Source organism: Leopardus geoffroyi, chromosome E2, assembly GCF_018350155.1.
Source record: "Leopardus geoffroyi isolate Oge1 chromosome E2, O.geoffroyi_Oge1_pat1.0, whole genome shotgun sequence".
Taxonomy (NCBI): domain Eukaryota; kingdom Metazoa; phylum Chordata; class Mammalia; order Carnivora; family Felidae; genus Leopardus; species Leopardus geoffroyi.
Genome location: NC_059335.1, coordinates 55,071,857 through 55,094,944, shown reverse-complemented (window position 1 = coordinate 55,094,944; position 23,088 = coordinate 55,071,857). Strand labels below are relative to the sequence as shown.

Genomic DNA, 23,088 nt, shown 5'->3' with positions numbered 1-23,088 from the left:
TTGTTTTGGCCACAGCGGGAGTATTTACATTGTGGAAACTGCTCAACCCTCCAAATCCAGGCTCCCCCACCCCCCGCCCAGAAAAGCCACCACTCTGCAGAAAGCAGACTCCAACCCGGGTAGTCTGAACCCTCATCCACGTTCTCCACTACCAGGCCACACCGCCCTCTCGAGGGCAGGCAAGACGGGGGTGTGTGCGCGTGTGTGCACACATGTGTGTGTGAGATGCTCTGCCCTTCAGCGCTCCCAGGTTTCACGAGAAAACCGCACTCCCACACTGAGTTCAGGGTTCAGATTCTCATGGGATAATTTGCCCCAGTAAAGCAAAAGCACCGAACAGCACCTGGCCAAGACAGGGATGTGCCTCTGTAACCCACTGGCCTCCGTGGCAGGAGGAGCTCCTGCAGGCCGGGGCTTCTGAAAAGTCAAACTGAAGACCAGAGATGCCAGGACAGCCTGGACCCCTGCCAGTGTCCTCTCCAAGAGAGAGCCAGGGCCCCAATGTTGGCCAGAAGGGAAGGAGAAAGGAGATCATGGCCTTGAGGGCCAGTTATCTCTGGATTCAATTTCTGGCTCCACTATCCAATGTGAGATGTCACCTAAGTCCCTTCGTGCTGAGCCTCAGTTTTCTCATCTGCAAAATGGGGCGGTAAACCATGCCGCATGGGTTGTCCAGAATGAGACGGCATGTGTGGGATGCCTGGCATACAGTAGGTGCTCACGAGTGGCAGCTACTGACATTCTCAGTGGATCCAGAGTGAAGGCAAGAGACGGCCAAAAAGTAACCGATTCAGAGGGAGGGGGTTACGGACCCGGGACGGGGAGGACCCACAAAAGTATGAGACGCACCTCTCCTCCTTGGAAAATGCATTATCATATTTAAATCTTTGCCAGTTTTCCAGGTGAAAACCTGCTTCGTAGTTTCTTTTTAATTCCTATTTCTCTCATTACTGAGAGGCGTTTCCTCACAGTTGTTGGCCACTGCATTTCTCCTTTTACTCTCTGTACATTTCCCCCCAAGAGGTGGTCAGTTTCTTATTGATTCATGTGCACTTTCTGCGTATTAAGGTTATTTACCTCTTTATTTGTCAAATATGCTGGAACTGCATTTTCCCAGCTCATCATTTGCCTTTCACATCGGTTTACAGTAAGGCTGATTTGTTGGTCTGTTTTTCCATGCTCAAGGGTGCCTTTTTTTTTTTTTTTATGTAGCCAAATCCAGTTCTCCTTTCCTTTGTGGTTTCTCAAATAGAAAGAGCCAAGGTTTAGGGCTGTTGTTGATCTGTGAGGTTGATCCTCACTAACTGGCTTGAAAGTAAGAAACAAATGTCAAAGTTTCCACTCTCCTCCCTCGTCCCCCAGCAAGCTGAGGGCCATGCCTGGGCCTCCCCCCACGTGGCCTGAACCCTGTGGGGTCACTCCCCTGTCCCCTGGAGCTCCCGCCTGGCATGGAGAGAGAGTGACTCACTCCCAAGGCCTGGTGCCTTTGCTCTGGGCCCCTGCCAAGCCGAGACGGGAGACATGCGGCCCACAGACTGCAGGGTTTTCAGTGAGCAGCCAGCCTTGCACCTGAGGATGGGAGCATAGCTCCCTCCTGACGTCCCCGCTTCCAGTGGGCAGAGGGCAGGCATGTGGCCGGAGCACTGGAGGAGAACAAGCTGGAAGTCAGAGGGGCAGGCAGTCTCAACCCACCGTGCCACGGTCCCCAGTCAATGCCAAGGGGAAGGCACAGAGGTCCCCTCGCCCTCCTTCACTATCAAAGCTGCCCTAGAAGGCAGGTGCCCTGCACCTTTCTGGGCCTCAGTTTCCACCTCTGCAAAGTGGGCCTTTCCTCTGTCAGTGACTTCCGGCTTAAAAAAAAAGTTGAATCTTACACTGAACAACTCGGCATACAGCTCCCATCATCCCTGGGTGAGTGTATTGAAGTTCTCTGGACTCAATTCTACCCCAAAGAAAGCCCTGGGCGTGAAAAGATTGAGAACCTTCTAACGGCCGCTAACAGGTCCGTGCCAAGCCAACAACAATTTATGAAATGCCTACTATGTGCCAAGGGCTGGGGATACAGCAGTGAACAGAACAGACAAAAGTCCCTGCCTTCGGGAAGCTGCCAAAGAAGCAATGAGTGAATGAACTTTACGCTGTGATCAAGTCTGCAGGGGAAACCAAGCAGAGAAGGGCCAGGGCGCAGAGAGGACGAGAAGGTGGGTCCTATGGAGAAGGGGCACTGGAGCAAGAAAGGGCTGGCACACCACACAGGCTGTCTCTTGGGTAGCATCATGCTTGCAGAAGTGGAAACTGAGGCCCACAGAGGTACAGCCAGGGGATTTCCAGGGCAAGTCTGTCTGTTTGTCTGTCTCCTCCAACCATGGGGCTAGGACTTCAGGGTTAAGTAAATGCTCCCAGGGCCACAGTGTTTTCTCACAGTCCAAATATGCCAGCCATAGGCAAAAACAAAGCGGGTCCCGGCCCGCAGCAACTGTGCCCCCACACCAGGCACGGCGCACTCTGAAGACGATGAGGACCCGCAAGGCCCAGCGGCCACAGCAAGCACAACATGGCTGCTGCGGACCCTTCATCAGCAGGTTCTCACACCAGGCAGCTAAGACCCGGGGGTGTACCCTGGGACTCCTTCCAATGAGCATCTACACAACAATCATGGCTGCAGGGCCCTTCCCTCTGGGGGACAGGAGGGTCTGAGGTGTCCTTCCATCTGGTCCCGTGCACTGATGGTGTGCACAAGCCTGATGAACATTCAGGTATGAACACACTCATGGGATCATGACCCCACACCCAGAAGGCTCCCTTGTGCCCCTTCCTGGTCAGTGTGTCCCCCAGAAGTCACCACTCTTATGACCTCTACTGCTACAGGCCAGTTTTATCTGCCCTTGAACGTCCTATAAACGGAATCATGCGGTATGGACCCCTCTGTGTCTGGTTTATTTTGTGCAACACGACGTCTGTGATATTCATCTGTAGTATTCGTCATGTTTCATTGCTGTATACTATTCCCTCGTGTGATCATGCTATAATTTGTTTACCATTCTACCACTGATGGATACTTGGCTCGTTTCCAATTTTAGGCTATTGCTGAGGCTGCTTTGAACATCCTGGCTCATGTCTTCTGGTGGACAGAGCACTTGGGAATATAACTGAGAGTAGGATTGCTGGGTCCTAGGAGAAGCAGGTACAAATGCATTAGAACCTTGCCAAGACCTTGTAGGCAAGCAAGATGAGCCTCACTGGGTAGACGAGGAAACAGAGAGGTCAAGTAACATGTCCAGGGTCACACAGCTAAAGGGTAGCACAGCTGGGACGCAAACCCAAGAGCTATGTGTGGCTCCAGCGCCATGCCCCCTCCCAGCTTCACAGGGGTGGGCGCCCTGAGCAGTACCTACTGCAGAAAGAGAGCACAGGGGAGGACAATGCTCCTTAACTCCCTGGAAGAACAGCAAGGCCCCAATCTGTCCCCAGGAGGCTGGGAGACCAGGTCCGGGGGCCTGGCAGGCTGAGCAAACAGACATGCATGAATGAGGCCTAAGTCCACTCAAACCCCAAGCACATAATTTCATCTGGAAGCAAACGCATCCAGCCGCCCCGGCGCGCCCTCCTTCTTGGGGAGAGGGCGGCCTCCCATCAGAAGCGCCTTTGTCTCCCCCAGAGTGGCCGAGACAGAGTGGCAGAAGCCTCGCTTGTCCAAACAAATGACAGTCAACGGTCCTCCACGTCTCCCGCTGCCCGATTTCAGCCTCAAAGGACCGACTATGCCTCCGTCTCCCTCGTTTCTCTCCTGAAGCCTCCTGCTGGCTGGGAGGGCCCGGAGACACGCTCTGGTCCCAGTCCCGAATGGCGGAGGAGGGGGCGAGGTGGCACATCCACCCGTGGGACTCGTGTGCCCACTCACCGTGCACCGGCCCTGACACAGGACTGGGGAAAGGCGGACGAGGCCGGCACGGCCTGAAGGAGCTCCCGGTCTCCAAGGGAGATGAACATAATGGCAGAAGGGTGTGCTGAATGCTGCCTTCCCACTGGGAGCGTGAATCAGAGGGGAGGAGGCAAGTGAGGTCTTCCTGGGTGTGGGGTGCAGGCCGGGCCGCTCGTGTTGCTGTCCCTCCCTACCCTTTGGAAAGCTCTCCATCTCCCCTGCGAATGACCCTGCCCCCACTGGCGGTGGGGTCACCATGGTTACCATAGGATGCCGCCTGGTAGCCACGGTGACTGGTCCGGAGGTCGGCCCCTACCCCAGGCCTGGCCATATGGGGAGCTTCTTTGGGAGCCTGGAGACAAGAGCGAGAAACAGGGGAGTCTCCTTTCCAGCGTGACGCCACAGAAGAAGGCGGAGCCGCAGACGGAGACTGAGACGAAGGGGCCACGGGTTTCTAGCCCCTGCCCCGATCGCTTTCCCGCAGCGCCCCGAGCCGGGCTGCGGTGGCCCGCACCTAGAACGGGGAAGGTCACGCGCAGGCAGCGCTCCTCGGTGGGTCTCGCAGGATGCGCAGGGGTTTCCGCAGTGAAGACGAGGGAGAAAGGCTCCCGTCCTCAGAGTAAGCCCAACGGCACCCAAAAGAACAAACTTCCCTGTGGAAGGTCAGCTGTGGAGTCAAAGGCATCACTCTAGGCCCAGACGGGGCCCAGACTCTGGGTTAAGGTTCACACTGCTGCCCTGACCCTGGTCCCTGCAGGGACATTATATAGATTCCACAATAACGGTCCCCTTTCTACCCCGCTCCCAGAACCCAGCCTATCCTCGGGGAGAATGCCTCGAGCTCCCGCTTGGAACATTCGGGCCCTCACCAGACACACCAGAGCACCGCCCTTCACTTAACCCACTCAGGAGGTCCTGCCCCTCCCCCACTGTCCTGGAACCCCAACCTCATCCACGCGCCCGGCCACACGTGCGTTCCCTCCTTCTCAGACACCCTCCTTCGGCATATTGTCATTCGCAAACTCTTTTGCTGCACATTCGTCCATGAGCTCTCGTATGTTTTATTCATTCCTACACACAGACCTACAACTCATCAAGTGTTGACTGAGCACCTATCATGTGCCCGACTTGCTGATTCTTACCCCAATGCCCAATTTCTGCAAGTGTGATCTGCAGTCACCGACATCAGAATTACCAGGGTTGGCTTATTTTTTTTTAAATATTTATTTTTGAGAGAGAGAGAGAGACGAGTGTGAGAAGGGGAGGGACAGAGAGAGCGGGAGACAGAATCCAAAGCAGGCTCCAGACTCTGAGCTGTCAGCACAGAGCCCGACGCGGGGCTCGAACCCACAAATTGTGACATTATGACCTGAGCTGATGTCGGACGCTCAACCGACTGAGTCACCCAGGCGTCCCTTAGGTTTTTTTTAAGTTTGTTTCTTATTTTAGTTTGACAGAGAGAGAGCGCAAGCGCGGGAGGGGCAGCGAGAGAAGAGAGAGAATCCCAAGCACGCTCTGGGCTGTCAGCACAGAGCCCAATACGGGGCTTGAACTCGCGAACTGTGAGATCATGACCTGAGCCAAAACCAAGAGTCGGACGCTTCGCCGACGGGTTTGCTTACGTAAAATACTGAGCAGCCCAACCACTGCTGCTCCTACCCAGGAACCACGCTCCTGGAACAGATGCCTGTGCTGCCGGCTACACTCACGGTCAAGAGCGGCTGGTCTCAGCGGGCTCTGCTCCTTTTCCTCGTCTTCGTCATCCCTGGCCCCCGTGAGCCCCCGGGGTTGCCAGCAAGGGGCTCAGAACGGCAGTCCATGGGGATGAGACTCTTCTCTAACAGCGGGGTGGTGTTACCTCTGCTCCAAGAGCATCAGATGTATAACACGCACATGCAAAGATACACACGCGCACTTTTAAAAGGCTTGCCCTGTCGAAGTCTTCATGAACGTGTCTTAGGAGAGCTCTCCCAAGGAAGGTGACTTAAGGGGGGGAGGGGGGTGGTGTGCAGAGGGCAACACTGACCAAGGCCCACCGCAAACACATGTGTACTCCCCTCTCGAGCCACCCTGCACCCCTGCCTGGGTGAGCTCTGTGCTCTTTCCTCCCCTGGGAGATTTATTCAGCCAATTGAAACCTGGGCTCCAGCGAGATGTGAGAGCCGCCTGCTTCTCTACCCCCCAGCCCGGGGCTCCTTCAAACCGTGTATCGATCTGCCCTAAAACTGCAAGGCGAGGCGAGGCTGGCCCTCAGGCCATGGGCTCGGGGGTATGAGGTTCTTCCAGTGCACCACGTGGAGCTCCGCCCTCAAGGCAGGGCAGCAGCACCCTCTCCAGCTTGTGGTCTGCCCTGGAAGCCTGGCTCTTCAAGGTGCAGTAAACGGTCAGAGAGCATCGACTCACCTGGAAGCTTTTCCAGGCATCGATCTGTTTTCCAGGGCGCCTCATCTGTGCACCACCAAGCACTGTGATAACGAGAGTTCAGAGTACGTGGCCGGCAGCTCAAGACTACACAGCTACCAAGGAGACAGAAGGTGCCCGCCCAGAGGAGCGTACTACCTGTGCTCGCCGGTGCCTGAATCACCTTGTTCAGTCCACACCACGGCCTCTCGCGTTGAATGTGCCGACGGGCTGCCTGGAGAGTTTTGTCAAAATCCAGACTAGAGTGCAGGAGGGTAGGGTCTGAGAGTCTGAATCTCCAAAAAACGTGCAGGGGGGCAGATGCAGCCAGTCGCACGGAAAGGGGCTGCCCTACCAGATGGAGGATGGTATTATTACCAACATTCCCTTTATAACAACACAAAGGAAACTGCAGCTTATAGAAATTCACGAGCTGCGTGAGTCACAAAGGCAAAAGAGGCCATGCCGAGATTTGAACTCAGCACTGTGGGCTCCAAGACACAAACTCATGACCATTGAGCCAAGATGCCTCCCCAGCCAGCCCTCCAGGCTTCACTGTGTTCTCACTGGTTCCTTGTGTCCCCCATGCAGGGGGGCCAGCCAGGCTGTGGGAATTAGAAAAGGAGCCCCACCTCTTAGACAATTCAGGCCACGACCTGGCGAGGTGGGGAATCTTTGTGCAAAGAACGAGAAGCCCTTTTCTCCGGAGGGGTCAGCGCCTTGCCAGGGCACATGCAATTCCAGCCCACTCAACCCATGGCCGTGACAAGGTCTGAAATGACAACCGCGTGACTCTCCACGGAGGCCCTGCCCGCCAGTGCTTCCCCCTTAGGCCGCAGATCCTAGCAACAAAGAGCAAGGACTTTCTAAGTTCAAATTCCACCCCTCCTACATCACGGCTGTGTGACCTCGAGCAAGTGACTGCACCTCTCTGAGCCTGTTTCCACATTTGGAAAATGGGGGAAATGCCCACCTCCCTCACAGAACTGTTGTGAGATATGAACTTGGGAGCCCTTTGGCGCTCACAGAGTTGGCCCCGGACTGAGGAGTGAGCCACGCAGGGTTCCCAGAAGGCCAGCTCGGCTAGTCTGCCCGAGACCGGGCAGGGCGTCGCTGGGAAGGGGTGGACATCCCAGCAGCCCTGCTTCGCCACGTGACCCACTCTCACGGGGCCACCGCCCGGGCCCAAGAGCCGAGAATGGCCAGCACTACAGGCTGGTCCCTGATGAATTCGCTTGGGGGCGGGAGGGTCTGGCACCTCATGGATGGCTTCCAAGAGAAGTGCCATGAGGCGTGCCCTGTGAACAGAGCGAGAAGACCGGGGTTGGAATCCTAGTACTTGGACCCTGAGCAGGATGGCCTTGCAGCTCACACCCCTCCGCGGGGGCCCCACGGGCTCTGCTGTAACACGGGACTGGTATGGGGGTTCCAGGAGGCCCGGACGGCGCTCGGCCTGTGCCTGGCGCCCATCATGTGCTCAGTCAGGTGAGTTACGAGGTGACGGCCTCTCCAGCCAGCAATCACCCAGCTGCCCTTGGCTTTTTGCCCACTCTGCACTCTTACGTCCGATCCACGGGCAAGTCCTGGCCGCTTCGCCTCCAGATCAGCGCCGAGACTGACCACCGTCACAGCCTCTGCCCGTGAGACCAAGAGGCCGAGTGTCAGCCTCACCCCTTGCCTGGACTGTCACATCGGCCCTGGAAGGTGCCCGGTGGGCACACTGGCCTCCCTCAGACGGCACCACCCGAGAGGACTTACTGGGATGGCAGAAATGCTCGCTATCCGCACCGGCTAGCGAGTGCCTGAAACGTGGCAACCGTGACTGAGGAACTCAGTTTGCAACTTTACATGTGCCCAATTAAATTTAAACGGCCACACACGGCTAACAATCGTCGGATCAGAGTTTTAGACTATTCTCCATCTAGCAGCTGAGGGATGCGTTTTTAAAAAAATTTTTTAATGTCTTTCTTTGAGAGAGACGAGAGCACGAGCAGGGGAGGGGCAGAAAGAGAGGGAGACACAGAATCCAAAGCAGGCTCCAGGCTCCGGGCTGTTAGCACAGAGCGTGACGCGGGGCCCGAACTCACCAACTGTGAGATCACGACCTGAGCTGAAGTCAGACGCTTAACCAATTGAGCCACCCAGGCGCCCCTGAGGGATGCTTTGTAAAGCCAAAGTCAGATTGTGTCCCTCCTCTACTCAAAACCCTCCAACGACTGACTCCTTTCTCACCCAGAAGAAAACCCAAAGCCCTGGTAATTGCCTGCAAGACCCTCCGTGACCTGCCCACCCCCACTCTCTCTGGTCTTGGCTCTCACCACCTTCTTTCTCACCCATTCTGTTCCAGCCCCACTGGCTTCCTTGCAGTTGCTTAAACCTGCCACTCCTGCTCCTGCCACAGGGCCTTTGCCCATGCTGTGCCCGCCCACTGCACACACACACTTTCCCCTAAATGTCTTCACAACTGGGTCCCCTAATTCAAGGCTCTGTTCCAATATTCTCCCTGACCCCAGGAAATGACACCCTGAGTCCACTGTGCCTCACCTCCCCCTGCCACGTTTCTTCAAAAATACCTATGACTACTTAAAATGCTATGTATTTGTTCACATAGTTATTCTCTCTTCTTACCAGAATATAGGATTTGTGGAAGCAAAGACTTTGCCTGTCACACTCACTGCTGTATCTCCTGTGCCCAGAATAGCCCTGGCCAGGCGCACAGCAGGCCCTCTATACAGATGAACAAAAGAATCATGAGCGAGATACCCAGCACATAGCAGGTACTCAATAAACAACCACGATTGCTACGGTAATAATAAATTTTCGTCATTCTTTCCCCAAACCCAGTCAATCGTGTTCAGGGCCGGGCCTGGTGTCTCTTTGACTATGGAACAACAAAGGAACAACACCCTCTCCTCTGCCCAGCATGCCCTGCCTTGGGTGCCAAGAAGCCGGGAACCCCACACAGAAGGAAGTCTCCTGGTGGCCGGGGTGGGGGTGCTGGCGGTGGGCAGAACTGGCGGTGGGCCTGGTTGCCAGGTAACCCCACCCCGTCGCTCACAACCACGGGCCACACAAGTTCCGCCGGGAGGGGCTGTGTGTGTTCGGCTGCCTTATCTGCTGGCCTGACCACCGGTGTTTGTGCCTCGCTTACGGAAGGACAAAGTACACAGGGGAGCAGGGTCCCAGTCTGCAGGCCGTGAGTCCGTAATGGGCAAGGAAAGCGAGCTCGGGTTCCTGAGGACCTACTGTGGGCGGCCCACTTTCAACACATTCTCGGCCACCCTCACGGCGGTGCGGGTTTAAATAAGATAATGCAAGAAAGGCACTTCCCGTGGGTCCCTTCCTGGGGTCCCTTCCGCCGCTGCAATGATTGTGTTTCTTCTTCTAGGACATGCTCCTCACAATGTTCACGGCAGCACGCCTGGACGGGCCCAGCTCCGCCCCTGCGAACTCAGTCTGGGTCTCCCTCCATCCCTCTCTCGCTCGCGTCCAACGTTCTCCACCTTAGCACTGCTGACATTTGGGGCCAGATCGCTCCTTGTGGTGGGGGGTGGGCCTGGGCCTCGGGTGGTGTTGAGAAGGATCCCCGGCCTCTCCCCGCGGCTCGTGGGAAGGTAAAAGAACGCAGCCGCTTTGGAAAACGGTATGGAGATCCCTCAAGAAATTAAAAATAGAACTACCATATGATCCAGCCATCCCACTTCTGGGTGTAGACCCGCAAGAAGTGAAAGATCTCAGAGAGACATTCGAACATCCCTGTTCGCATAAGCATTATTCACAACGACCAGAAGGCGGAAGCAACCCAAGGGTCTGCGGGGAGGTGGCCGGACAAAGAAAGTGGGCTGGATGCACACCGCGCTACATGCGCTGAGCCAGTCACAAAAATACAAACACCCTTCCGCTCCACCTTCCGTGAGACACCTGAAGTGGTCAGGTTCCCAGTGACAGAAAGCAGAGGAGGAGTGACCAGGGGGCGCTGCCCTCAGCAGGTGGGCTGGGTGCCTCTGCCCCTGTTCACCTCTCCCACGCCCCGCCCCAGGCAAGGTTGGCCTCAGTCCACCATCAAGCCCTGACGCAGAAGCAGCGTTCTGTGGGGCCCTTCCCTGACCTCCCCCACTCAGACCAGACGCTTACCCCTCCTTTCAAACTTTTTTATTTTCACATTGTTCTAGAATTTTTTTTTTTAAGCTGCAAAGACAGCACAGGGACTTCTGGCGACTTCTGCTACACTGTCACCCCATTTCCCCTCACGTTGACATCTTCACGACCCTGGAGCACCGGTCACAACCAAGAGACCGGCATTGGTACCGAGTGCGGGCTGACCTGGACGCGTCGTTTGGACGTCACTGCGTCCCCCACCCAGGGCCCCTCTCCCGTCCCAGGGTCCCAGCCAGGATGCCACATCACACGTGTCCTCGTATCGCCCTGGCACCCTCTAGTCTGGAGCAGTTTCCCACCTTCTTTGCCCTTGAAGTTCTTGACAGTTTTCAGGAACACTGCTCAGGGGTTTTACAGAACACCCTTCAAATTGGGTTCCTCCAATGGGGTACCTCCTTTTTTAAAAACATCGTGGTGGGGCACCTGGGTGCCTTAGTGGGTTAAGCATCTGACTCGATTCTGGCCAGGTCATGATCTCACGGTTCGCGGATTTGAGCCTCACATCGGGCTCGGTGCTGACGGTGCAGAGCCTGCTTGGGATTCTGTCTCCCTCTTTCTCTGCCCCTCCCCTGCTCATGCTCATTCTTGCTCTCTCAAAATGAATAAATAAACATTAAAAAATTGTGGTCAAATATACGTAATATAAAGTTTACGGTTTTAACCATCTATAAGCGTACCGCACAGCAGCATTAAATCCTTCCCCACTGTTGTGCCAAAGCCACCACCGTCCATCTCTGGAACCTTCTCACCCTCCCAACCTGAAACCCCGTCCCCATTACACACGAGCTCCCCATTCGCCAGCCCTGGCCCCGGGGTAACCACGAATCAAAACCCACAAGGAGAAGACGCTCCACACCCATCGAGGTGGCTACTACGAGAAGACCAGAAAATAATAAGCCGAGGGGGTGCGGAGGCCCCGGAGTCTCGCGCGCTGGTGGTGGGAATGCAAAACGGGGCAGCCGCTGCGGGAAACCGCTTAGGAGATTCCCCCCCAGATTCAACAACAGAATTACCACCTGAGCCAGCAGCTCCACCCCAGGCACCTGCCCAGGAGAGTCGACAGCAGGGACCCGAGGAGGTAGCCGTGCCCCCACGTTCACCGCAGCATTATCCATCAAAGGGTAGGAGCCAAAGGGTACCAAAGGGCATCCGGCCAAAGGGTAGGAGCAACTGAAGGCCACAGACAGCTTCTAGAGCAGACGTCCCCTTCTAACACATTCAATGCCTGTGTCCCTAGCCAGCCGCTGGCCCTTCCGTACTGAGCTGCATTTGCCTTGCTCCCTGAGGCATCCCAGCCCCCGGGGGGCGGGGGGTCCAGCACGTAGAATGGGCCTCTGACGGCACACTAAGGTGAGCTGTGGCCAGGTAAGGGGCCGGCTTCGCTCTTCAGGTCCCTGGCCCGGGTTGTATCGGAAGGCAAGGCCCTGGTGGAGATGCCACAGCAGGGTCTTCCCAGCCCCCAGGCAGCCCCTGCCTCCTTAAAAGGGCTGTGCCCCGGTGGTGGGCAGCACCAGGCCAGACCCACACCTTCCCGACCCTCCAGATGACGCCGCCTGGTGGCTCTGGCAAAGCGGGGGCTCTCGCAGCAAGGGCGGGAAGAGCGTGACTCCCTTCCCAGAGAAGGGCTCTGACAGGCAGCCCCCCCTCCCCGACCCAAACGCACACGTGGACACACACATACGCCCTCCACACACACGAGACTGGCAGCGACGACATCCACCAAGATATCCGCAACGTCCTGCCAAGAAGAGTCCTCACTGGGCACCCACGGCGTGCCGGACGCTGGGCCGCGGCACCCGACGAGGTTTTGGTGGGACTGTGAAAGAGACCACAGGGGCGGGAGCAAAATGACCCCCCGTCCTCCAGCCGCGGAAACCGAGGCTCAGACCAGAGACGTGGCTTGCCAAAGGTCACAGACGTGCAGATGTGTGTGGCCGGTGTGACCCCGGAGCCCAAGTTCCGACCCCAACGAGATGCCTCCCCAGCTGGATTCCCGGCTCCTCACCGGGTCTGCCTTTTTCAGGGAAACAAAGGCTGAAGGCAGAGGAGATGGTGCTTCTATTTGGCAGGGACGGTACTCAAGTCGTAAGAGAAATGAAGGACAGCCAGGAAGAAGCTCCTACTTATTAAGCACTTACTGCGTGACAAGGTTTACCTCCTGGCTGTTACCTTCGTGGTTCCCAGCCGTAGACGTTTATTTTACTGCTGAACCGCGTCAGAGGTGACGAAAACAAGGTCCAGAAGGAACAATCACTTGGCAGGAATCAGGCCCCCCCCCTTCAGGACAGCCCCGGTGGCAATAATTGCCCCCCAGCAGCTTCACCAGCTCTAGCGTGCATGGTCATGGATGGATCAGGGCAGGACGGGGGTTCTGGGACCCCTGCAGGACAGGGGCAGAGGGTCGGCGAGGCGGAGACAGCTGTCCTAAGGCCATGGGGCTGCAGGGAGGGGCCAGGAAGGCAGTCCTTCTCTCAACAATGACCCACGTCAAATCTGCCTCCCAGATTTCATACTGCTGGCCTCTTAATTTTTGAGTTTCTTCCCTACCGCTGGTTTTATTTATTCATCCAGGCAAAGTTCTGGCAAAGGTCCAATGTGTGTCGTGAGGAGGCCACACGGCCCCACTGCACATGCACCAGAACTGGAGGACTGGGGGCACATTCTGGCTCTGTCACTTAGGAGCTGTGTGACCTCAGGCCAGTGGCTTCGGCCCTCTGAGAGCCAGTCTAGCAACGTAGGGTCGGTAGATACGTGCACTGCCAGGGTGGCCGGGCTCCTGACACGAAATCGTGGCTATGGGAGCTCCTGAAGCAACGTCGGGCACGTGGAGTTCTGGAGAAGGCAGAGGGATCTGAACCCAGGGACAAACAGGGACCGGCAGGGGCAAGGAAGACGAAACACACCTGCCCAGGTAACGCCCCTGACCAGCGGCCTGTAACAGCAGCAGGCGCCACAGAGGGGCCCCGGGCCTTCTCGGCCACGTGCCCTCTCCACCTACTTCCTGCCTGGCAGGCCCTTTCCATTCAGGGGACCTGGGGCCTGCAGGGTCCTGCTCGGATCTGCCGGAGGACCGCCCCCCCGCCCCGGCCTGGGGAGGCCTGGCAGCGATGTTCGCAAGTCCGTAGTTCTGTGCCCTCAAGCTAAGTCAGAAAGGAGAAAACTGTTCCCACCTAAGCCCAGGGGAACCCTGATTTCTCCAGAGCCACAGAGACCACTCTGGAGATAAAGGAACCAAGGGTATTTTTTTCCGCACTGCTCCGTCACGTTTCCCCTCCCTGGATGATGCCTGCTGCTTATTATAACTATGACAACATTGGAAATACTTCTTGTGGATTTCTGCAAGAGGGGAAACGACGGGCTTTCTTCTCGCTCTGGCTTTTTGCTGGATGCGGCAGACCTGAGACGAGGCCCCCTGGGGTGGACCCCTGGGACTGTGAATGCAGGGGTGAGGCACCAGGGCAAGAGAGGGTGGCCCTCCCGTTGCAGGACTTTGCTGAGGAGGGCTTGCCAGAGGCTGGGGAACGCTTACTGCCTCTGGGAAGGGCTGGGCACTTCCAGCCCAGCACCACCTGCGGCCAGGGGCTCAGTCTGCCCCCCCCCCACCCCGCCCCAGATGGGGGACAAAGGTATTTTAAGGCTGTGGTCGTTTCTTGAGCGCCACTAGGTGCTAGCGGGCACTGTGCTAAGCGTTCTGTGCTTTGCTTGGGTCTCACGGAGTCTTGCCAGGTGTACGATTCCCTCCAATCTACAGACAAGGGCCTGAGCGCCACGGAAGAATGAAGTGGCCTGACCAGGGTTATTCGGCCCGTAAAGCGGCTGCAGGAGGACAGACACTTGTTGATGCTAGGGAATGAAGAAAACGCGAAAGTACGGCGACTGTCCGGAGTCAGAGTAGAAATCCGGGTAGAAGGTATGAGACGCATTAGATTACGTGGACCCATCTGCCGATTCGGGATTTCGCAGACCTCTCAGATGCCTGGAGGTGGCTTCCTGGAAGTGAGTTGGGAAGGATTCTGCAGCCGCATCGGGGCTCAAGTGGAAAGAGTGGTGATTGATTACTGATGTCTGCCCCGGGCACGGCTGTGGAAAGCAGTGGAACAGATGCCCCACTTACCACCACTAGTCTGCTGTACATCCGGCTGATGCAGGAGATTCCTCTGAATCCCCCTGCTCCTTCGCTTCTCTTCGCATTAAATGAGCTCAGTTACAGAACAGTAGGTAGAAATACCTTTGGAAGAGAAGGGTATTTCCTCTGAGGTTAAACTACACACCTAGAACTGGTTAATTCAGAGGTAAAACTCAATTCTTACAGCAAAGGTAGGTTCCACTCAACGTACACACTTACTGGGTGCCGATTACGTCCTAGGGTCTCTGCCCTCGCTGAGCTCAGCAAGGAAGACAATTAACTTAGCAACTATTTACTTCGGTTCCCAAGTGGCACGCTCAGGGGGCCGCGTCACACCCACGAGCTGGGGAGGCAGCCTCCGCCTCCCGGCCCAGGACCGAGTATGACGTGGCGACCCACCTTGCTGCCCACAGCCCACTGGACGCCCTTGCCCACTGCGTCCAGAGCCCAGAGGGTGCTGGAAGGCCAAGGAGTGCGGGCATGTGACAGCAAGGGGACCTGGGTAGGCTGCAAAACAGGGACTCCCCCGCCAGTGATTTTTCTGTCTCTGCTAATCAGAAGCTCGTACTTCATTCTCTGATTTTTTCCACCCCAGGGAAGAACGTTGGCCGTGCGACCTACAGCTTCTGGCGAGAGGCGAGGGCGCGGGAAAGACAAGACACAATGGCATCTCCGGGGCGGGGAGGGGAGGTGTGTCCGCAGCCGGCGGAGCGTGCCCGGTTTTTATCTCAAGGCTGGACTTGAGGTCCTGCTCCCCACCCCCCACCCCCACCCCCACCCCCACCGCTGGCCTGAGCAACCTCAGCCACCGCCGTGAAGGGGCGGCCCGGGTGTCACAGTCGCCTTCCCTGTTCCAGGCTGGCACCGGACGGGCAGCAGGGTTTGTTTGGAATAGATGCTCCTCATCAGAGAGTCTGAAACAACCTCCCTTTCTGGCCGGAGGAGGAAGAAGGCATCTCTGAGGCCAGTGCTTCCCCCAGTGCAAACAGCTGAACCCAGCCTGCCCGCCCAGCTTTCAACTCTGTTGCTTTTGCAAATATGGTCCTGGGTCCTATTTCCCACATCGCTGCAGCCACGTCCAGGCAGCCTCCTGGAGGCACGGCCGCTGGGCCAGAGACCAGGGCAGGGAGGGAGCCGACCCCTCCCACCTTCCAGAAAACCAGCGGGCGGAGGGTCCGAGGACAGAGCAGGCGCCACCACGGCGGACAAAAATGAGGAGGGATTTCCAGCAACAGGGAGTTCAGGCCCCGGGTGCCGAGACCCATCTGCAGGTCTGTGCTCCCAGCTGACTTCGCTCACCCTCCTCCTCCCTCAGACCACAGCTGACGAGTCGCTTCCCGCAGCCCTGGAGGAGGAGACCGGGTCACCCGATAAAACTCGCCTGCCCGTGGAAACTCCCGTTCACGTCGGCCTCCCCTCTGGGATGGACTGGAAAGCGTGAGGGCAGGGACCTAGTCACCCCCGGCCCCAGCACAATGTCTGGCAGAAATGGGGGGACATGTGGGCGCGGGAGGGATCTGGGTCTCTCGTGCCAGGGCTGGCCCGCTGTGGTCAGCAGAACTACGCCCCCCCGGGCCCCCCAAGGTGTCCACATCTGAATCCCCAGAACCTGTGAATACAGGGCCTACCATAGCAAGCGGGGCCCTGCCGAGATGGGGGTGATGCTGGGCTACCCCGTGGGCCCCATGGCCTCAGAAGGTCCCTGTAAGAGGGAGGGAGGAGGGGCAGAGGCGGAGAGCGGGAGCAGTGCCATCGTGAGCCTGGGGACGCTGGCAAAGTTGAAGGGACACGGCTCCGTTGATGCCTTGGTTTTAGTCCAGGGGACCCATGTCGGGCTTCTGGTCTCCAGAACTGTGAGACAGTAAACTGGTGTTGGTTCTAAGCCTCCAAGTTCGTGGGAATGTGTCATACCAGCCACAGGAAACTACAGTGCCCTGCAGGGCACTCTCAGGCTCCCCGGCCGGCGACAATCGGCCCCACGGAACCTACATTCATGAGACAACGGCCGCTGAGTTGCCTCCTCCTTCCCAGTAGGTGAGGGATGGAGATTCCCGCCCCCTTGAAGCCAAGCCATGGTGACAGGACGGGCTGTGGCCGAACAAACATGAGAGGAGGTGACATGAGACAACTCCGTGAGGCCTCCAAGGCCAAAGGATGGCACCGCAACGCTGAGCACCCTGGGAATCGTGGGGCTTCGCGGGGCAGGGGGGGCTGCATGTCCTGCTGGGACAACCGCCACCCAGCCCCCCGTGTGCCGCCCATGTGGAGCGGGTCCCCGCGGACCCTCCATGGACACGTCAACAGAGCTGCCAGAGAGCATCTTCTGCCCGATGTCGCGGCACCACCTCAGCCGTCCTGAGAAGGCGTGGGGGGACCCGGCTACGGAAGCAGCGGCTGCCGCCCACACACACACCCGCCCCCACACACACTGTCCACTATTTGAGGGGTCTCAGCTGCCTTCAGAGAGAGGCCACCCTGGCCAGAGGCCCCGACACAGTCCCCAGGGTCCCCTTGACAACTTCCACACCGGACGGGGGACGTCCACCTGTGTCCCTGGATGATGGTGACGGGAAACCACTTCTCCCAGACAGTGTGTGTGTGTGTGTGGGGGGGGAGTTTCCCACACCCCCCGCACATGTCCCACGCGTGTCTCTCAGGCCCACCTGCAGCCACCTTCCTGACATGCCCAGAGCGCCTCGGACCTCTGTGCCTCCCTCCCACAGATGTCTTCCCCCCTCTCTGCTTCTTGGCCAGGCCCTCTGCCATGTCTGTGGCTGCGACTCTAGGATGTCGATGGATATTTTCAGAGCTGTATTGTCCCATTTGTCACTTGCTAATTAGTTAGGAGTGACTAATCGGAAAACAGTGGCAAGGCAGAGAAAATACTCCTATTTTCTTGGCTTTCCGTTGTCCGTGGTTACTGAGAACCCTCTGGATTTATCTGATGGAGCTGGGGGGAGGGGGCACACGGTGTGCACAGAATGGGAGTGGGATTCTTTGTCCTCTCCTGGGCAAATACGGGAAATGCTGGGGGCTGTCACCACAGAAAAGGGCGGCAGCTTCATGTAGGAATGACAGTGTGGTGGTCACCAGTGAGCAAAACCAGGGTCTCTGGAGCCCCTGACCTTGGTCTTCTAGCAATTTCTAACTCTGACCAGGCAAGCCATAGGAGCACAAAATCCCCACTGAGTTCAGGCCTCCCCGGCACCAGAAGCTATGTGACTAACCACACCAAGAACACAGAAGGTAGGATGAGACCCGCCTATGCAGTCCTACCCGATGCTGCCAAGCTTTCAGGGTCAAGAGCAGCAAGCAGCCAAAGCCCCCACTGTTCTCCTGAGCCCCCCGTGGGCAAGGCCACGCCTCCCCAAGCTGGGGGACAAGCCATCTATGGCCTGCCCTCTCCCAGCCCGGCCCCCAGCCAAGTGCACCCCGGTCACCCGTGGACCTCACTGCAACCTCCCGCAGCTGCCTTAACTCTCCCCCTTTCACAGAGGAGAACCCTGAGACTCCGTGCACATGACTGGCCTCAGGTCACAGCGAGGAACAGGCAAAGCTGTGCGTCCAACCCAGCTGTGTATCCGCTGCGTATGAAAAGGAGAGGCGAAGGAGAAGGGCCAACATCGGCACGTGCCAGGTGCCTGGAGGACATGACCTCGGCCCTACAACCACGGCGCGGGTGGGTCACATCGCACACCACAACACTTACACACGCGCACGCACAGACAGGTACACACATGTGTGTGCGCGCATGCACACAGAGCTCACGCAGGCACGTGTTAAATATGAGCGTGCACGCACATGTGTGTGTACATGCACGGTTTCTCGACATAGAGGGGACGAGGGAGCCGGTCGGCACCCTGTGCCCTGCACCAGGCCCAGAGTGCCAGGTTTGGCAAAGGCCAGTCCTTGCCACCTCTGCCCTCTGGGGTTGATTGAATCACTGATGGTGGTTTCCAAAGACAGTAAACAAACAAGGAGGCCTCAGGCCTGCCTCTCGGGGCTGCTTCCCCAACACCCCCACCACACTCTCGCTCGCTCTCTCTCTCTCACACACACACAGCCCAGCCCTGGCAGGGAAGAGAGGGAGAAATCTACTTGGGCACGATTTCGCGGCGGCCCTCTGCGTGGCTCCCGACCTGGTGGGCCGTCCAGCCGGAGGCAGGAAGTGCAGATGTGAAACAAGGGCCCGCGTCGGCCAGGCTGGCATTTTCCAGGGGAAAGTTCTGTCCTTCGGATGATTTACCAGCAGGGCGAGGTTAATCGTGGCCTGTCAAGTACAAACGGCTCCCTCCGCCCTCAAGCAGGCCGTGGTGTGCCAGCAAGTAAGGTAAGTCAGGGCCAGGCTGGGGGTCGGGCCCTGCCCTCCCCACCCTGCGCTGCCAGCTTCCAGCACGAAGGGTCTGGTTTTCTGACTGAATGAACCAGCGCTCCGTCGTGGGAAGAGGCCTCACCGACCACCTACTGTGCGCCTGGCCCTGGGCTGCGCTCCTTCCGCCCAGGCCAAAGGTAAAATGGAGTTCATGGCTGAGTGCCCAAGCCCAGGCACACAGACCTGAGTTTGAAATCTGATGCCCATGGTTCGGCTCGGACGGCAGCCGGCTCCGTCTGTAAAATGGGGCTCTCAGCCGTGGGCATCTGGCGATGTCTAGCACGCTGGGGCAGGTGCTACTGGCATCTAGCAGGTCACACCCTCCACAAACAGGGTATCCCCCCCCCCCAACCCCCCACAGAGAACGAGCCACCTCACGGGTCAGGAGGGTCTCTGGTAAGAGATCCTAGTGTGAAGGATGCAACACAATGCCTGGCTCAAGGTAAGCCCTCCACGAACACCAGTGGCTCTCATTATGTCAAAACTGTCCCAGCAGCCCTACAGGATGACATTACTGTCACCAGACTGCAGACAAGGAAGCTGGGACCTGTGGCTGTGAGCTGCTCCAGTGACAGGACAGAGCGGAGCTGAACGGGCTGCCTGACTCTCCCAGTGTCCCCTCTTCCCCAGGGCACGACCCAGTCCCAGGCGGGTGGAGACGTCGAATCCCCTCTGGCTGCCCCAGAATCACAGCCGCTGCCTCTGCCTTCCTTCTGCGGTCCCACAAGGGGAGCAGGGGCTGCTTCCCAAGTTGTTTTCTTGGACACTGAGAGGACAGACACCCATGTCTGGACCCTGCAGACAGCTCGAAGCAGGCACTTCCTCCCCCCTCCTCCTTCCTCTCTCCATCCCCCATCTGCCACCCTCAGCTGTTGCCTGACGGGGCAGTCTGTCCCCAGGGCTCAGCCTGAGCAAGATGTGCACCCTTGGCCCCTCGAACCAGACCTTGCTTCCAAGAGTCCAGCCGATGTGGTTACAGGACCCTCTGCCCACATGCCCAGGGAAGGGTCGGCCTCAGGGGTGGCAGAAAGTCCCAGGAGAGCCTGTGTGGCCTGGTCTCTTCTGCCTTCAGCTGGTCCCTCGCGCATGGCCCAGTCAACACACGTGGGGCCTCCTTCTCATGGCCAGGCCTGGACACATGCTCCTCCCTCCCGGGACGCTGGGCCCTGCCCCTTTTGCCCCCCACCCTCTTCACGTGACTCAGACTTCACTGAAACATCCCTCCCTCTAGGCCAGGCTCGGCTCAGATGCCCTGCTTCCGTGCGGCCCCATCTGTGCACCTACCGCCCCGTCTGCTAAGGAACACACACCGGTCTGTATCCAAAGCCGCTAGATCTGGACCGCCGAAGGCAGAGAGCTTTTCCAAGCGCCTCACCTTTGCAGCCCGCCCAACACAACTTTCCGCAACGATGGAAATGGTCTGTGTCCATCCTGGCCGGTACAGGAGCTACTACTACCCACATGTGGCCATAGAGTCTCTGAAATCTGAAGAACCGAACTTTTAATTTCGTTTAATTTTAGTTAACTCCCAACAGCCGTATGTGGCTAGTGGCTACCATATTGGGCAGCGCTGGTCTAGAACAATGCCCAGAGCATAGCAGGTGCTCGGCACCCGCGGGTTGGTTGAATGAATGAATGAATGAACGAATGAATGATGTTCATTACCCTACTTTATTAGCCCACATTATAAGCATCTGACATCAGTCTTCTCCAGCAGGCTGAGAGCGCCGCGAGGGTAGGACACAGCCTTTGCTCATCACTATATCCCCAGCGTTTTGCGTGCTTCCTGAGACACAGACCCTCAGTAAACATTAATGAAACAGATGAACGCGTGCACGAATGCATGGCCTGCCTCTCAGAGCCTCGTTCCCTTTGCCGCCAAGCCCACAGAGAACAGACGGAAGAGAAAGCAGTCTGCTGGACTGGCTCCTGAACAGATTTCCAGCCCGGTTCTTCCTTCCCACCTCAGAGACCGTCTGGGCCCCGCATCCTGGGCTCCGTCTCACCGGGTGTCCACAGTGAGCGGCCGCCACCAGAGTGAGACGTCCTTTCTCGGGTGTCCTTCCCTCTCCCCCTGACGCCAGGGAAGAAGCCGGGGAAGTCTGCTGGCTCTAGACTCAGTTGAAGAGCAGTACTCCTCCTTCCCCTGGGGCCGCCGTTCCCTCCCCTCCCTGCTCAGGCAGCGGGGTCCCCTCAGGAGGTCTCAGAAAAATTATTAACTTATAACAATGAGGATGAGTGTGAGCTTCTATTATCAATCAACGCCTTTCATCCCCGACCGGTGGCTGTGATGTTCTGCAACACTGTTATTCACAGCGAGCGAGCGTCAACTGTGTTTCTCCCCCCGACTGGCTGCCCCACTTCCTTCTGATGTAGGTCACGATGGGTTCTCCCTGCAGTCACTAGGTGTGCCTCCGGGGGGCGGGGGGGGGGGAGTGATACCGCTTGGAGCAAATGTAGGAATTCTCTTACAGGCATGTGGGGGACCCTGTGCTCTGTCATTCAGCTGAGACCCAGACTTGCAACCGCACGTGGAAATCCCGTGCAAAGATCCTAGGGCACGTGGGAGGGCAGGCAGGCAGGGCGGTTCCTGTGCCCAGGAAAGCAGGGCAAGAGGAGCTGGAAAGCCGCTGTCACGTGGAAGAAGTGCCAAGGAGAGGCTGGTTTCCAGAACAGAAGCAGGGTGGTAGGTAACTGGTTACCCTCCTTCACGGTGAGCATCCTGGACCCACCGCGTATAACCGAGCGACCCGGAGTAAACTTTCTCTTCCTTCCTGAGCCTCCCGTTCCCAGCTGAAAACAGGGGATAATTCCAGCACCTGCCTGCCAGGGTGGTTTGAATTAAATGCATTCACTGAGGTAAAGTGCTTAGCACGGGGCCCAGCACCGAACACTCAATAAACACATACTATTATCGATGTCGACACTGTTGGCCAAGCGGCTCTTCTAGCCTCGCCACACGAACGTCCGCTCCTTCGCTCTGACCAGCACCAAGCATGGGCGCCCCGCCAGGCACTGTGTGTGCTGCGTGTGGTGATGGATCAGACTGTGTACCTGTTCTCAGGTAGCAGGACGTCTGCTGGGATGACGGACACATTAAATCAAATACAACAGGGCACGCGGTGAGCATGTCTTGCAAGGACATGGAAGGCTAAGTAGCCCAGAGGAGGGAGGACGAGGCCTGGGCAGGCCTCAGAGGTTTCACAGCATGTGAGCTGGGCCAGGAAAGAGGACAGAATGGGGATCCCTGGCACGCTCGAAGGTCTAGAAGTACCCACGATCACGGGCCCTTTGGGCAATAAGAAAAGGCTGTCTGTCTGCGGCTGGGGCACAGGGTGCCTGGTAAGGAACTGGCAGGAGATGAAAATAAAGATTGATTTGGGGCCAAACTCAGCCTTCTCTGCCTGGAAAACAAGGAGGTGAACTTTGCCCTGTGGGTGATGGGGAGTTTTAAGTGCCACTCAAGTTACTCGACTCTGGAGACACCCCCTGCACACACACGTGTGTACACACACAACGCTCCACATACATGTACAAACACACACACACACACACACACACACACACAAAACATACACAAACACCCCCCACAGGTACAAACACACATACGTGCACGTACAAACACATCTACACACACACACGCATACACGCCCTACACACACACACACACAACATGTAAACACGCACGCACGTAAACCCCCCTACGCACACGTGTGCAGGCGCAACACTCCACACGTATACAAACACACGCACGCGCGCGCACACACTCATGGGCCTGGCTCCACTGCATTGGGCCCAGGGTAGAAACGGGAGCCTCTAGACTCCAAGCAGAGAGGGTGTGCTCTGAAAGCTTAGGCCTGAGGGCCAGTTCCAGGCTGGCTGGAGGAGGAAATGTTGATAAACAGGAGGTTACCTCCCGGCCCACCTGCACGCACGCGCACACTAACTCACACCTTGAGAACAAGATAGCTCAACGGGTAATCAGAAGAGCGCCTTGGCAGGTTAGGTCTACCACACACAGCAGCAGAGACTGCAATAAACCCACTCTCTTTCACCTGCATGACGTTGCAGCCTGGGCCCTGTTTTAAAAGGAAACTTCCTCCCACATTT

General features: G+C 57.5%; 2 protein-coding genes and 1 long non-coding RNA gene across 4 annotated transcripts in view; 1 reads left to right on the top strand and 2 right to left on the bottom strand.

The window, feature by feature from the left end:
* The window catches only part of LOC123577690 (c-Maf inducing protein), a 235,133-nt gene that overhangs the window by 126,424 nt on the left and 85,621 nt on the right, over positions 1 to 23,088 (bottom strand). The window lies entirely within an intron of this gene.
* On the bottom strand, positions 1,064 to 5,219 carry LOC123577692. 2 transcript variants are annotated; one of them, XR_006702023.1, is made up of 2 exons: positions 3,902 to 5,219; positions 1,064 to 1,308 (listed from the first exon to the last, which is right to left on the bottom strand). It is a non-coding gene; the product is annotated as an uncharacterized LOC123577692 (long non-coding RNA). The 2 variants fall into 2 exon arrangements; XR_006702022.1 differs by having other exon boundaries at positions 1,064 to 1,304.
* LOC123577691 lies at positions 17,430 to 21,557 on the top strand. Its single transcript, XM_045439853.1, has 2 exons — positions 17,430 to 18,936; positions 20,210 to 21,557. The coding sequence occupies exon 1, from the start codon at positions 17,588 to 17,590 to the stop codon at positions 18,539 to 18,541; it is 954 nt and encodes a 317-aa protein (XP_045295809.1). The 5' UTR covers positions 17,430 to 17,587; the 3' UTR covers positions 18,542 to 18,936; positions 20,210 to 21,557.

Excerpts from the sequence above, each read along its gene's own strand:
- LOC123577691 (XM_045439853.1), top strand. The coding sequence starts at position 17,588 with ATGGGAGTGGGATTCTTTGTCCTCTCCTGGGCAAATACGGGAAATGCT.